The sequence below is a fragment of the Myotis daubentonii genome, chromosome 11, assembly GCF_963259705.1.
Source record: "Myotis daubentonii chromosome 11, mMyoDau2.1, whole genome shotgun sequence".
In the NCBI taxonomy this organism is placed as follows: Eukaryota; Metazoa; Chordata; class Mammalia; order Chiroptera; family Vespertilionidae; genus Myotis; species Myotis daubentonii.
Window position 1 is genome coordinate 9,398,294 of NC_081850.1, and position 15,021 is coordinate 9,413,314.

General features: G+C 50.6%; 1 protein-coding gene across 2 annotated transcripts in view; it reads right to left on the reverse strand.

Moving 5' to 3' along the window:
* Positions 1-6,099: 6,099 nt before the first annotated feature.
* Positions 6,100-15,021, reverse strand: part of FAM120A (family with sequence similarity 120 member A) — a 114,321-nt gene continuing 105,399 nt past the window's right edge. For both annotated transcript variants that reach the window (XM_059656455.1, XM_059656454.1), the window contains one exon: positions 6,100-7,993. In XM_059656455.1, coding sequence (XP_059512438.1) covers positions 7,685-7,993 — 309 coding nt within the window. In that variant the 3' untranslated portion in view covers positions 6,100-7,684. The remainder of the gene's footprint in view (positions 7,994-15,021) is intronic.

The window sequence follows — 15,021 nt, forward strand, 5'->3', positions numbered from 1 at the left end:
TTTTCCACATATATCTTTTACTATGTTGAAAAGTGTTTTCTTTTTTTTTTTTAATCCTCAACCGAGGATATTTTCCCATTGATTTTTAGGGAGAGTGGGAGAGAGAGGGAAAGACAGAAAGAAACACCAATGTGACAGAAGCACATCGATTGGTTGCCTTCTGCACACGCCCTGACCAGGGCCAGGGCCAGGGAGGAGCCTGCAACCGAGGTACATGCCCTTGACCAGAATTGAATCCAGGACTTCAGTCAATGCTCTTATCCACTGAGCCAAACTGGCTAGGGCAATTTTTTTTATATTTTTATTGAGTATTTTTATCAGGAAAAGGTATTGAATTTTGTCAAATGCCTTTTCATCTAGTAAGATGATCATGTTTCTATTAATGTAGTGTATTATTACATAGATTGATTTTTTATTGATTTAAAGGATGTTGGACCATCCCTGCATTCCAGGATCAAATTCTGTTTGGTCATGATGTATGATCCTTTCAATGTGCTGTTGAATTTGGTTTCCTGGCATTTTGTTGAGGATTTTGCATCAATGTTCATAAGGGATATTTTTTGCAGTATTTTCTTATAGAGTCTTTGTCTGGCTTTTATATCAGGGTAATATGAGCTCAAAGAAAGGATTAGGATTCCCTCCTCTTCAATTTTTTGGGGAGAGTTTAAGAAGGATTGGTGTTAACTTTTCTTTAAGTGTGTAGTCGAATTCACCAGTAAAGCCACCTAGTCCTGGGCTTTTCTTTGTTGTTGTTGTTTTTTAAATTGTTTATTAATTTTTAGAGAGAGAAAAACATTGATTGTTTGCCTTCTATATACACCTCAACTGGGGACCAAACGTGTAACCTAGGTATGTGCTCTGACTAGAAATCAAGCCATGGCCTTTCGGTGTATGGGACGAGGCTCCAACGAACTGAGCCACACAGGCCAGAGCAGTTTTTTATATTGCTTCAATCTCCTTAACAGTTATAGGTCTATTGAGATGTTCTACTTCATGATTCAGTTTTGGTAGATTGTTTCTAGGAATGTGTCCATTTCATCTAGCTTATCCAATGTGTTGGTATACAAGTAGTGCAGGTTTTATAGCAATGAACAAGGCAGACACATTTTCTACCTCCAAGGAGCTCATACGCCAAAACGGAAGACAGACAGCCAATAATTGTCTGGGTGGTAGTGGGAGATACCAGAAAAGAGATACTAGGTCAATGCTGGATGTGTGCTTTTGTAATCGATGAATCCATGTAGCGAATACAAAGAGAGTTCTAAGACTGGGCCCTTCTTGGGGTACCAGGACCAAGCTGGTCTAATCCAGAACTGATTGAAATAAGCAGTGACCCACGGGAAGTGTGCCCTTTCTTTCTTCTTTCCTCCCTTCCTTCCTTTCCTTCCTCCTTTCCTTTTTCCTTTCACCTTTCCTTTCCTCCCTTTCTTTCTGTAATTCTCACCTGAGGATATTTCCCCATTGATTTTTAGAGACTGTGGAAGAGACAGAGAGAGAAACATTGATGTGAGAGAGACACATCGATTGGTTGCCTCCAGCACATACCCCAACCAGGGCTGGGGATCAAGCTTGCAATTGATGTATGTGCCCTTGACCGGAATCAAACCTGGGACCCTTCAGTCTACAGGCTAACACTTTATCCACTAAGCCAAACTGGTTAGGGCAAAAGTGTGCCCTTTCTTGTTGACCATCTCTAAGATGGCCCCGTGGTGTTTGGAAGCACTGAGTTTATAGACAAAATCCCCTCAGCTGGGTGACCATATAATTTACTCTCCAAAAGAGGTCTGTTAACAAAATACCAGAACAGGGGCAAACAGGCTTTTCCAGGCAAACTGAGACCAGAATGGCCCTCCCACAGTCATGTCTGCAGGGATGGGCATGCACCAATCACAGGCGTGAGCACAATGTGATGTCTGGGTAGGTCTGCCAAGGGCGCCTCCAGCTGTTTGCTTCATGAGCTGCCAAGGCTGAGGCCAAGGCCGTCCTAGGCACCTGCCTTTCAGTGGCTCGAACTCTGCCTGGGTAATTCCCACCTGACCTCCAGGTCATTACTCAGACTCCCTGACGCCTCCCTCGCCCATAGGAAGTTCCTTCTTGTCTCTGCATTTTCCTCCATAGGACTTATTACCATTGCTGTTGCTTTTTCATGTATATTTATTTTCTCTTACGCGCATTTCCACGTGACTGTTCTTTTCCTGCGTGGATGAAATGCCACAGCACAGGGAGGTAGGTCTCTGTTGTGCTCACGGCTTTCTCTTCAACAGCCAGCACAGCGCCAGCCCTAGCAGGTCCTCCGTGAAGTGGGTGTGAGCGCGCTTGGTTAAATACCAGGTGAGGATGAGGCCCTCAGCCTGACAGCAGCTCTACTGTTGTAGAGAAAGGACCACAGTTCCTCCTTACTCCCAGGCAGTTTTATCCCACTTGGAACTGTTCCCACGTGGGTCCGCGCAGGCCACTTCCCGTTACCCTCTGTGCCTCAAGAAACAAGAAATGTGCAACCAGAGCTAAGACACGCCCAGCCGAGGTGTAGCCCATGGGTTCAGAGACAACTGGGCAGAGCATGATCTGCACTTACCAGGATGGCGGCTCGCAGGGTGCATCAGCTGCGTGGGGCTGCCATAACAAAGGTACCACAGGCCGGGTGCTTTAGAACAACAGAAGCCTGAGGTCAAGGCGCCAGCAGAGCCCGCTCCCTCTGGAGGTGCTGGGAGGGGCCTGTTCCAGGCTTCTCTCCAGCTCCCATCAGCTTCTTGCTTGTGGCAGCACCTCTCCAGTCTTCCTCACAAGGCCGTCTTGTGTTTATCTGTGTCCAAATTCCCCCTTCTTATAGGAACACAAGTCCTGTGGATTAGGGCCCACCCCATGTCAGCGTGACTTCGCCTAACTAATTACACCTACGACACCTGATGTAAGGGTCTGAGGGACAGACAGGAGTCAGGACTCTGACATGAATTTGAGGAGACACAGCCCAGCCCCCTGCACAGGTGAGGTGCCTAGTGCAAAGCCAGCTTTGGCCCTGTCTGCGGGTCTGCGCCCAGGCTGTGCGAGGGACGCTAACAGGACAAGTAGGGAAGCCCTGCATCCCACAGCCTGGGCCCCTACGGGGAGAATGAAGGTGGCTCCAGGCAAGGCGGCGGCCTCCGCAAGGTTCATTCTACCAAGCGGGGAGGAAAGGGGCCAGTAAGTTAGACCTTCTCAGAACTGAAGGTGAAAGCACTGGAATCCTTACCCCCATCAGGAAAGGACCGGCACTCCCCCTTTGTCCTTCAGGGGTGACATGGATAAGGGGACAGAGGGTGAATAACATCTTAAAATTCGTGTAGTGGCCTGGGTTTTTAGCATCATAAAAGAGCCAGGGCATTGGAAGTTCTCTGTCAACTGGAAAATGGAGAAACTGAAGACACAGTAAAGCATCAGAAGGGAAATGCCACCTTCACTGGCAATGGGAACACATGAGAACCAGGAATCATTTCCCATCTTCCTGGCAAAGAGGTGGGAGGGGGTGCAGTCAGCACTGAGGACCCAAAGGCCCTTCCCAGCACCCCCACCCTCTGCATGCGTGCCTCCTGGCAAAATGCTGACCATCCGTGGGGTGTGCATGCATCCTCTTCCTTGCCCTGGAGTCCACTCACAACCTCCCAAGGGCCCCCGCACGTCCCCAACCCTGCAGTGGTGACTCCCCCCTCTCTGGCGGGTTCTCTCCATCCACCGCCCCGCACCTGGGCCCGAGTCCACCCCCCTCCGCAGACCACTGTCCTTGGGGCAGCTGGTCCACAGGTCCTCCCTGCCAAATGCCCGGTCACCTCGTCTGATTTCCCCCATCCTGTCCGAGAGTCTTATTTGTACACGGCACGCGTATACTGGCCCCCTCCACGAATGCCAAGGCCATGGGGGCGGGGCCCTGGGCGCCGACCAGCGCGCCCGCCCCGGGGCTGTGGCACAGGGAGAGGCAATGATGCCCGGTGGGGAAAACGTCGCAACACATGTATGACAACCTGATTATTTTCTGCAACGAAAATAAAGGACTATCTATATATTGCATAGAAAAAGGAAAGATAAAGAGCAAATGTGAACAGGTGTCTCAGGATAGAAGAATTACTGGGGACTTTTGCCTTTCTGTTTACTTACATTTTTAAAAGTTACTACAATAAACGTTACTTTTGAAATGAGGAAAAGAAGATTTATTAAGAAAACAAAAGGGTCAACGCCGGGTCAGAAATCGCCCGGTTTCAGGACGCGGCCCCGGTGTCTGGGCAGAAGGGCCGGTGTTCACAGCGCCCCGCCGGCCCCTCACGGTTCTCCACGCGTGGACCTGCCCGGGGCACAGGCCGTGCCGGGTCGCGGCAGCGGCGGCCCTGGGAGCTGGGCCACCGCGGAGCGGCCTGCGGGGACCCCGGCCCGAAGGAGTGCCGCACGGCGGGGTGCCGCACGGCGGGGCCCCGCACTCCCAGGGGGGCTGCGGACAGGGCGCGGGGTGAGCCGCGGCGGGACCAGCCCCAAGGGTCGGACGGGTCCGCGAGGAGCGGCGTGAGCTCCGCCTCCGCCACCCTGGACCGCGGCGGCGCCAGATTGCACTTCCGGTCCGCGCGCGGCGCCGCAGGCCGGGCCTGGCCTCCCGCCGGGCGGGGAACTCCGGCTGGGACGCGCTGCCCAGGCCGGTGGCGCCCGGGGCACCGACCGTGCAGGAGAAGCCTGGTCGCCCCCAGCGTCCCCGGAAACCCGTCGGCGCCCCGCGCGCGGAACTCCGCTCTGGGCGCCGGCAGTGAGGACGACGCCACGGCAGCAGCGGGCCAGGCCCGGGCGGCAGCGCTGGAGGCGGGGAGGGTGCGCGCGCCCCGTGCGCTGGGGGAGGAGCCAAGCAGAGCGCCCTGCTCCCCCCCGCCCCACGCCAGGCCCCGCCCCGCCCCACGCCAGGCCGCGCCCCGCCTCACGCAGCCCCGCCCCGCCCCACGCCAGGCCGCGCCCCGCCCCACGCCAGGCCGCGCCCCGCCCCACGCAGCCCCGCCCCGCCCGACGCGAGACTCCCTCCGCCCACGGGCCGAAGCGCGCAGCCCCGCCCGCCGGCGTCCTCCTCCGACTGCGTAGCGGGCGGGGCCGAGGCGAGTCTCCCTGCCGCCGGGTCCCGCCAGCTTCCCCTTCCGCCCCGGGTTCCGCGCGGAAGGCGCCGATCTCGCGCCCGCAGCCGCGGTGCCCGCAGGGGCAGCTCAGGACACGCGGAGGGCCAGCCCTGAGCGGAGGCCGGCCGCAGGCTCGGGACGCCTCGCCGCTTTCCAGCCGTGTCGCCTGCAGTGGGTGAAAGCTGCTCTGCGGGTGGTGATAGTGTCGTCCTGATAGGATGGCTGGAACACCCAGAACGGTGCTGCTGAAGTAGCATTTCCTAGTTCGGCACCATCATTGAGGGGGTCAGAGCACGAGAGATTGACAGTGGATCCTCAGAAAACAGGCACCAGTAAAAACGAATTCCGTCGCCCCGTCTTGTGCTCAGCACTCAGAACTCACTGATGTAAAAACACGGTGGGCGGGAAAGACACGGCTGCCCGGCACAGTAACGCCAAACAACTTCGGGAAATTCATACCCCACCTCCCAGTGCGGGCGGTGCATGACCCCCAGGAGCGGATAGGACGGGGTGGGCAGTCCTCTGGTGCCCTGTGAACTGCATGTGCCCCAGAGGAGGGACATTCCACAAAATGCCCAGCAGCACTCTCCAAACTGCCAGGACAACCAATGTAATGTAGGGGACCCCGGGACAAAAAGGGACATTGAGTAAAAAGCCCAGTAAAGTATGGATTTGGCTAATGTTTAAAAAGTGGTTTAATCAAGACCAAATTTATTTCTTCCTTGGGCTTTTTAAGAAACAATAACTTTCTATTTCTAAGCCTACTCTATCATAGGGACTGTCTTCTTTGTAACAAACTCAGACACCAGCATCATTTCCACATTAACGATGTATGTAAATTCCTTTAGAGCTGGAAACCTGGAATTACTTGCAAAGGACAAAATATTTCTCAATCTTGTTTATTTGACCAAGCTCTTCAGTAGCTGTTTCAATTTGAATTAAACTTCAGTAAAATACAAGGAATTTAAAAGTCACACCATACTTTATACTAAAAGAATAAAGATTTTTATTAAGCATTGTAAGTTGCATTCAATAGCCTTCAATACACCACACCACAACCCATCTACAATCAGTCAAACCCAACAGCAGTTCATTCTTGCACAATCCATGAGTTAGGGCAAAACTCCCTTCAACTTACAGTAAGATCCTACTCAGGTCTTGCGGGCAGGGATTGGGGAATTACATCTCGTTTCTGATCACTAATGTGTGATGAAGAGCATCAGGAGAATTATATGAAAACGAATAAAGTGATTCTGATTTCAAAGTACATTGTTTGGAAACATTAACAAAAACATCAAAATGATATAAGTATACCTGCTTCTACTAAATTCTTGATGGGAAAGTTCTCAAGAACAAGCAATTTGTTTCCTGCTACAGAAGGGGGCGGGGGGGGGGGTTAAAGATCAAAGGGATTTTTTTTTGTTTTTCACAGAATTTCATATTTTGCTAATATGAAGGAATAAAACAGCAACAAAGAACAGTAATGCATACAGCAGTGAATACACCAGGGTAATGTTGATATTCAAAACAGCTAGATAATTTTGGGGTGTTTTAGAATAAATGCAACAGAGGTCAATAATCACAAAATTTTAAGGTTAGAGCAAGATCAGTCAATGACTAAACAGAGTTAACATCTTTTATAGAACTATTACTGATTATTAGCATTTTTGTTTTGCAAATGGGCACATACTGGTAAGAATGGAAGAAAGGACAATAACATGCATAATATTAACTACACACTTTAAAAATTATGAACCATGCAGAAGTTTAGCTCAAGTAGTAGCACTAATGGTCTACATTCGATTCAAAACCACATAGTTCATTGATCACAGATGCATGGTATTTAAGTCACAAAAAGTTTCAGAACACATTGTATTGATTTTGAAAGGTCATTTGTATCTTCTATGATTTCAACTTTATCTCCATTTAACTTGCTTGTAAAGTATGTATGATGTACTGTATATTTAAAATCAGCAGAACGGCAATATTACTCTATAATTTTTTGTTTTGATAGTTGCACTTTTTCTTTTAACACAAAAGAACCACATCAACAGTGATGAAATTTAAGTAAGAAAGAAAAACTGTGGTTGTGCCTTATTTCTTTCATAATCATAAAATCAAAGCCTTAAACAAAGCTTTCTTGTGAACAGTAATGCAAAATCAAAGATAATGGCATACATATGGTGCCAAATGCTAAAAATGATATTTTAAGCTATATATACTTAAAGACTGCCAAAATTTGTTTTCTTTATAGTTCAAGAAACACAACTATAGGCTTTTGTCATAACCAGTTTAAACTTTGTGTGTACTTCATTTTAAGAGTGGGAGTCAAATGCTCTTCATTTTCTTTCTCTCTTTTTGTTTATTGTAGCATTTTGACTACAACTGGTTAAAACTAAAAATGTGTTTTTTAAATCTCTGATATCAAAGAGGGATCCGAATTTCCAAAGTCCTCATTTTTCTCTTACGGAAAGGAAAAAATGTACATAACTGTAGGCTCTCTTTCTCTCCAGATATTCCTAAATCCTTACCCTTCCAGCATCCTTCACCCTCTATAAAAAATAAGTTTATTCTTCTTGCTTTAAGACAGCTGCCTCCAGAGCATCAGCTCCACGGCAAGCACTGTCTGTGCTTAGTGCATTTAAGTGAGGATTTGTATTGCACGTCTTAGAGTCATTGTTCAAGGCACTTTCCGAGTGGCTGGGGGCCCTGGTGTCGCCTGCACTCCCATTCATCTGGGAAGCTGGCTTCTCAGCCACCACTCCATTTTCAGCCAGGGACCCGTCTGAAGATATGGCGGAGGACTTGGATTCCCCGGATCGCGACTTCAGTTCTTTGGCCACTTCTTCTGCTGAAGCAGCATAAGGAGGCTTGCCCTGTTTAAAATGAATTACACAGCTATTAGCAACTCTTGATAAAGAGTGGGAAACGGGGGTGCTAACAAGGCCTAATGATACTCACTGCAGATTCAAGAATTGAATACAGCGTATGTACTTTATTTTTTAAAATAGATTTTTATTTTTCATAACATTTTAACGTTTTTCTTGATTTTAGAGAGAGAGGAAGGGAGAGAGAAACATCAGTCAGTTGCCTCCTGCACGCACCCCAACTGGGAATTAAATCCACAACCTGGACATGTGCCCTGACCGGGAATCAAACCCACCACCTTTTGATGTTTGGGACAACGCTCCAACCAATGAGCCACACTGGCCAGGGCAGTGTGTGTACTGCCCTCTACATTCTGTTATATACTCCATACACTCTGTAAGTCTGTATACACTCTCTGTACATTGTTATATACTCTACATACATCCTCTACACCGTAACATACTCTGTCTTCGCTTCTGATTGACCTGCATCTGGCAGAAGCTTCTCCATCTCAGCAGTTCCTCCTGTGTCCCCATCCCTCAACTTCCCTGTAGTTAATGTGCTGACGATGAGGGAGGTCCCCACTTGAAGAGCACTGAGTCATTTAAAGTAAAAAAAGGTCCCTCAATAAGTCTACTCTGAAGTTTCAAACTACGCCTGTCCTGCACATGACCTCCAATGGGATATCTGCACGTAACAGGCAGCGGGGACGTCCACTTCTATTGGGAAATGAAGAAATGACACAATCATTGCTGGGCAACCTCGGCAAGAAGGAAGTCTGCACTGATAATCGCTGTATGTGTTTGTGGCTTATCTCTTCTGAAGGGGTCTCCCCCTCTTCCTAACAGATTTAAAAACAATTCTCTGGAAAAAAATGAACATTGGGACTGACTCAACACATTTCCTCTCTCTACGGAACCATGAAGACAGACTGAGCTCTTCCAGTTGCTTACTTCCTAGAGCATGGGTTTCTCAACCTGACATCATGGCATTTTGGACCTCATCATTCTGTCAGGGGCTGTCTGTGCACTGTAGGGAGGTTAGAAGCATGACTGCCCTCTGCCCACACAAGTCCACAGCACCTGCAGCCAAGCTGTGACAATTAACCCTGTCTCCAAACAAAGCCAGTGTCCCCTCGGGCTGACATGGACAGGGCTGAGACCCACTGTCAGAGACTGACAGTTGCTGAAGAAAACATTCATGGTCTTTACCTTCATTGTTCAGATAAGAAAACAGAGGCTCAGAATAGGTAAGCTGCTTAGAGGTCTTCCAGCTCCACATCCCATCCCCTTTCAACACAAGATGGTGATGCATCTAGTGCCTTCTAGTCCTTTCTACTCTGAGAATCGGGGTGTTTGGTTGAAAATAAAGACCACCTGCTCAGCCCAAATGGAGTTGAAGATGCCCATCACCCTTGTATTAGGGACGATTCTTCTATACCCTCTGGGCTCCATATGTCCCACACTGTCTTCTCATTTTAGTTTTCAATCCTAGAATTCAGAAACACTGATATAAACTTTTCCAGAGGTCTATACTATAGTGATTTTCTTGGAACCTTGAGATAAATATAAAAATATAGGACAGCCGAAACCGGTTTGGCTCAGTGGATAGAGTGTCGGCCTGCGGACTGAGAGGTCCCAGGTTCGATTCCGGTCAAGGGCATGTACCTGGGTTGCGGGCATATCCCCAGTAGGAGATGTGCAGGAGGCAGCTGATCGATGTTTCTCTCTCATCGATGTTTCTAACTCTCTATCTCTCTCCCTTCCTCTCTGTAAAAAATCAATAAAATATATTTTTAAAAAAATGAAACATAAAGTGAAGAGCTTATAGCAGGGTATTCTGTTCTTGAAAACATTGACTCACATCTTGCTCCCCAGGTAATGCCCTTGACCGGAATCGAACCTGGGACCTTTCAATCCGCAGGCCGACGCTCTATCCACTGAGCCAAACCGGTTTCGGCTATGTTTCATTTTTACAAACTGAAGGCAAGACCCGCCCGCCCCCCCCACCCCCGCCCCCAGCAAAAAGATGACAACTCTCTTTGTCGTGGTACTCACTTTATTGCAGCGGTCTAGAAAAAACCCCACAATATCTCCAAGGTATCACTATGTTAGGAAAACAATGACTAGTATTTTCAAACTGAGTATTTGTTCCCTAAGTCCTCACTGAGCACTATACTAGAGAAAAAGCATCAGAGGGACAAAATGGACCTGCAGACACAGGCTGTGGGTCCTGGATGCACAGATGTATGGAACCTGGACAGATGAGGGTAAAGGAAGAGTGAAGCAGGTCACTGCTGTAAGCTGAACAATGCAGGCAATAACCACAACTATTTTTTTTTAAAATGCAAGAATTATAGGACATATACCAACATTTTAGTTGTTCTCAGTGATGGTGTCGGTGATGGCAGTATTAATGTATTGAGCTGCCAGTGTGCACAATATGGAATCTACACTAACAAAAGACAAACATGCAAATTGACCATACCTTTGCTATGCCTTAAGCCACACCCACCAGCCAATCAGAGCAACTATATGCAAATTAACTCAACCAAGATGGTGGCCGGCAGCCACAGAGCTGAAGCAAGCAGGAGGCTTGGTTGCCCCAATGATGGAGGAAGCAAAGATTCCCAGCTGCCGTGGCAGCTCTGAGCTCCACTCAAAGCAACAAAGTTTCAATTATCGAAGGTAAATAAACCCCAGATACCTGCTTTCAGCCGGCCGTGGCCACGGAGCTGGAGTGAGCAGGAGGCTTCCCTCCCGCCCGCCCTGGCTGGCTCTGAGCTCCTCTCAAGGCTACAAAGTTTCAATTACAGAAAGGTAAATAAGTCCCATAATAATAATTTAAAAAAAAATAAAAAGGAGAGGCTGGGAGCTTCCATCGCCAGGGGGCTTGGCCAGACTGAAAATGGCCCTCAGCCCCTCACCCAGAATGGCCAGGCACCCCCACCCTGAAGGGGGTGTGACCAGCTGCAAACACCCATCATCCCCTCACCAGGCTGGCCAGGCACCCCAGCGGGACCCCCAACCTGATCCGGGACACCCTTCAGGGCAAACCAGCTGGCCCCCACTAATGCATCAGGCCTCTATCCTATATAATAAAAGGGTAATATGCAAATTGACCCTAACAGCAGAATGACTGGGAATGACTGTTCACTATGACACACACTGACCACCAGGAGGCAGACGCTAAATGCAGGAGCTGGTGGTCAGTGCGCTCCCACGGAGGGAGCTCTGCTCAGCCACAAGCCAGGCTGACGGCTGCCAGTACAGCGGTGGTGGTGGGAGCCTCTCACGCTTCCTCAGCAGCGCTAAGGATGTCCGACTGAAGCTTAGGCCTGTTCCCCGCTGGCAAGTGGACATTTCCCAAGGGCGGCCGGGCTGCAAGAGGGATGTCTGACTGCCAGCTTGGGCCCGATCCCCCCAGGGAGCGGGCCTAAGCCAGCAGGTGGACATCCTCTGAGGGGTCCCAGACTGCAAGAGCGCATAGGCTGAGCTGAGGGACCCCCCGGAGTGCACAAATTTTTTGTGCACCGGGCCTCTAGTCCTATATAATAAAAGGGTAATATGCAAATCGACCGAATGGCGGAACAACCGGTCGCTATGATGCACACTGACCACCAGGAGACAGACGCTCAACGCAGGAGCTGCCCCCAGCCTGCAGGCCCTGATCGCCCAATGGTGAACGGGGACCTGGGGGTGGGTGGTCACGGACACAGGCGACGCCAGACGAAGGCCCTGCCCTGCTGGTTGCCCCACATACAGAGGGCGACTGGCAGGGACAATGGGAGGGCGGGGGGACTGGGCTGGCTAGCGGGCAGAAACGGCCAACCTCTCTGTCTCTCCCCCCAGTGGGCAGGGAACCAGGGGTGGGTGGCGGTGGGGGACGGGGCTGGCTGTGGGCAGCAGGGGAAGATGACCCCAATGGCAGGCCAGGCCTAGGGACCATACCATGCACGAATTTCATGCACTGTGCCTCTAGTAAAGTAAATAACAGTTATGGGCCAGTCTAAGTTAACCATCCCCTGGGTTCTTAGGAACCAAGATCCTCAGGATGGAAGCATATAAAGATACTAGGGGCCCGGTGCACGAAATTCGTGCACTGGGTGTGTGTGGGGGGGAGTGTTCCTCAGCCTAGCCTGCCCCCTCTCACATACTGGGAAGCCCTCAGGCGTTGACCCCCATCACCCTCCAATCGCAGGATCGGCCCCTTGCCCAGGCCTGACACCTCTGGCCTAGGCGTCCGGCCCGGGCAGCGGGGACCTGCAATGGCAGCGGGGGGTGCCGCGATCGCGCGGGCTCCTCCCCTGCCCCTGCAGGAAGCCTCTGGCTGAGGCGTCAGGCCCGGGCAGCGGGGACCCACAGCTGCAGCGGCCCTGCGATCGTGGGCTTCGCTTTAGGCCCAGGCAAGGGACCCCTAGCTCCTGGGACTGCCAGCTTCGACCATGCCCAGCTCCCATCGCTGGCTCCACCCCTACTTCCTGCTATCACTGGCCAGGGCGGAAAAGGCACCTGATTCTCCGATCATGGCTGGGGGGCAGGGCAAAGGCCCCCAGGGCCGCCTTTGCCCCACCCCCCAGCTCTTAGCTCCCCCCTGGGTTTCCGATCACTGTCAGTGGCAGGGGGCTTCTTCCTGCTTTCCCTTTCGCCTCCCTGCATTGTGCCTACATATGCAAATTAACTGCCATCTTGTTGGCAGTTAACTGCCAATCTTAGTTGGCAGTTAACTGCCAATCTTAGTTGGCAGTTAATTTGCATATAGCCCTGATTAGCCAATGGAAAGGGTATCGTCGTACGCCAATTACCATTTTTCTCTTTTATTAGTATAGATAAACAGCAAAGGTTAAGTAAAATTTCTGAAGCTCTAAATTTGAATTGAAAGAATCCATATAAACTCCTCAGGTTTCACTGAAAAGAAAACAGCAGTCACATACATGTATACATGAGTGTACACAGTATACATGATGTACACGCACATATCATCTCTCTAGCTCTATCCACAGTAAAAGCCCAGAAGTCATGAAACAACATGGAGAAAGGACATCCAGACAATGAAGAGGCCCAGTTGAAAGCATCTTAGACAGCACTTCGAATTGAAAACCTTGGTATGAATTCATGAGTATTCTATCTTTTTTAAAAAACATTATTTTAATGTTCTTACTGATTTCAGAGAGAAGAAGGGAGAGGGAGATAGAAACATCAATGATGAGAGAGAATCATTGATTGGCTGCCTCCTTACACCCCCTACTGGGGATTGAGCCTGCAACCCAGGCATGTGCCCTGACCAGGAATTGAACCGGGACCTCCTGGTTCATGGGTCGACGCTCAACTACTGAGTATACCTGCCTGGCGAAGATTCTATCATAGCAATACATACCGTAAAAAGCATTTATGTGTGTGCGCATATTCATGTATGAAGAAATGGAGCAGTGCCTGTGTACACAGAGCACCAGGAACAGTGACCAACCCCATGGTAGTCAGAGTGCACCAGTGCCTGTACTATGGTATTGAAAAGCTGTTTCCCACTAAAGAAACCAAGACACTAAGAGAAGTGGCTATTGCAGGTCCGCTGGGCTGGGTGACACCCTACACAGAAAGCTACTGAGGACCTCAGGTCATAGCTAAAGGACGTAGTGACCTAGGATGGGCAAGGTGACTGGAATATCACATGCAGATCTTGCCTTTCCTGTAGGGGCTATAAAACTCAGGCACCAGAAGCATGGACTTATAAAAATACTCCAATCCTATCTAATAAAAGAGAAACATGGTAATTAGCGTAAGACCGCTACCCTTCCCATCGGCTAATCAGGGCGATATGCAAATTAACTGCCAGCCAAGATGGCGGCCGGCAGGCAGGCAGCTTGAAACTAACATGAGGCTTGCTTGCTTCAGTGACGGAGGAAACCTCTGTGCCTTGCAGGCCTCTGAACTTGCAGTTTGAAACACTGTAACATATAGAAGCTAAACAAAACCCCAGAAACCTGCTTTCAGCGAGTCGGGATCTCAGAGCTGGAGTTATACATTGTTTCAATTATAGAACCCAAACAAACCAGATACCTGCTTTCAGCAGTGGAAGCCTCAGAGCTGGAGCCAGAACTAAAGCTGGCCCAGAATAAAAAAAGAAAAAAGAAAAAAAGGAGCAGTTGGGAGCTTCAGCCCTCAGCCCCTCACCCAGACTGGCCAGGCACCCCAGTGGGGACCCCCACCCTGATCCAGGACACCCTTCTGGGCAAACCAGCCAGCCCCACCCATGCACCAGGCCTCTATCCTATAGAGTAAAAGGGTAACATGCCTCCCAGCACCGGGATCAGTGGAGCCAAGAGGCCTCCCAGCACCGGGATCAGCATGACGGGGGGAGTGCCCAAACCCCCTGATTGCCCTGCGGCTCTGTGTGTGACAGGGGGCGGGACCACAACCTCCCTATCTGCCCTGCTCTGTTCGTGACAGGGGAAAGCGCCCTAACCTCCTGATCAGCCCTGCTCTGTGCCTGATACGGGGGAGCTCCCCAACCTCCTGATCGCCCTGCGGCTGTGTGTGTGACAGGGTGCGGCACTCCAACACCCCGATCGGCCCTGCTCTGTGGGTGATAGAGGGCGGTGCCCCAACCCTCCCTCCCCCTACGGGCCCTGCTCTGTGTGTGATGGGGTAGAGCCATAACCTCCCCATCGGCCCTGCCCTGAGTGTGACAGTGGCGGCGACCCAACCCCCTGATCGGCCCTGCTCTGTGTGTGACAGGGGGCGGTGCCCCAACTCCCCTATTGGCCCTACTCTGTGAGTGACAGGGGGGAGCTCTCCAACCCCCTGATGGGCCCTGCTCTGTGCGTGACAGGGTACGGAGCCCCAACCCCCCCGATGGGCCTGCTCTGTACATGACAGGGGGCAGCGCCCCAACCCCCTGATTGGCCCTGCTCTGTGCATGACAGGGGGTGGCGCCGCAACCTCCCCATTGACCCTGCTTTGAGTGTGATGGGGGCAATGCCCCAACCCCCCAATCGGCCCTACCTTGAGCGTGACTGAGGGTGGCATCGCAACCTCCC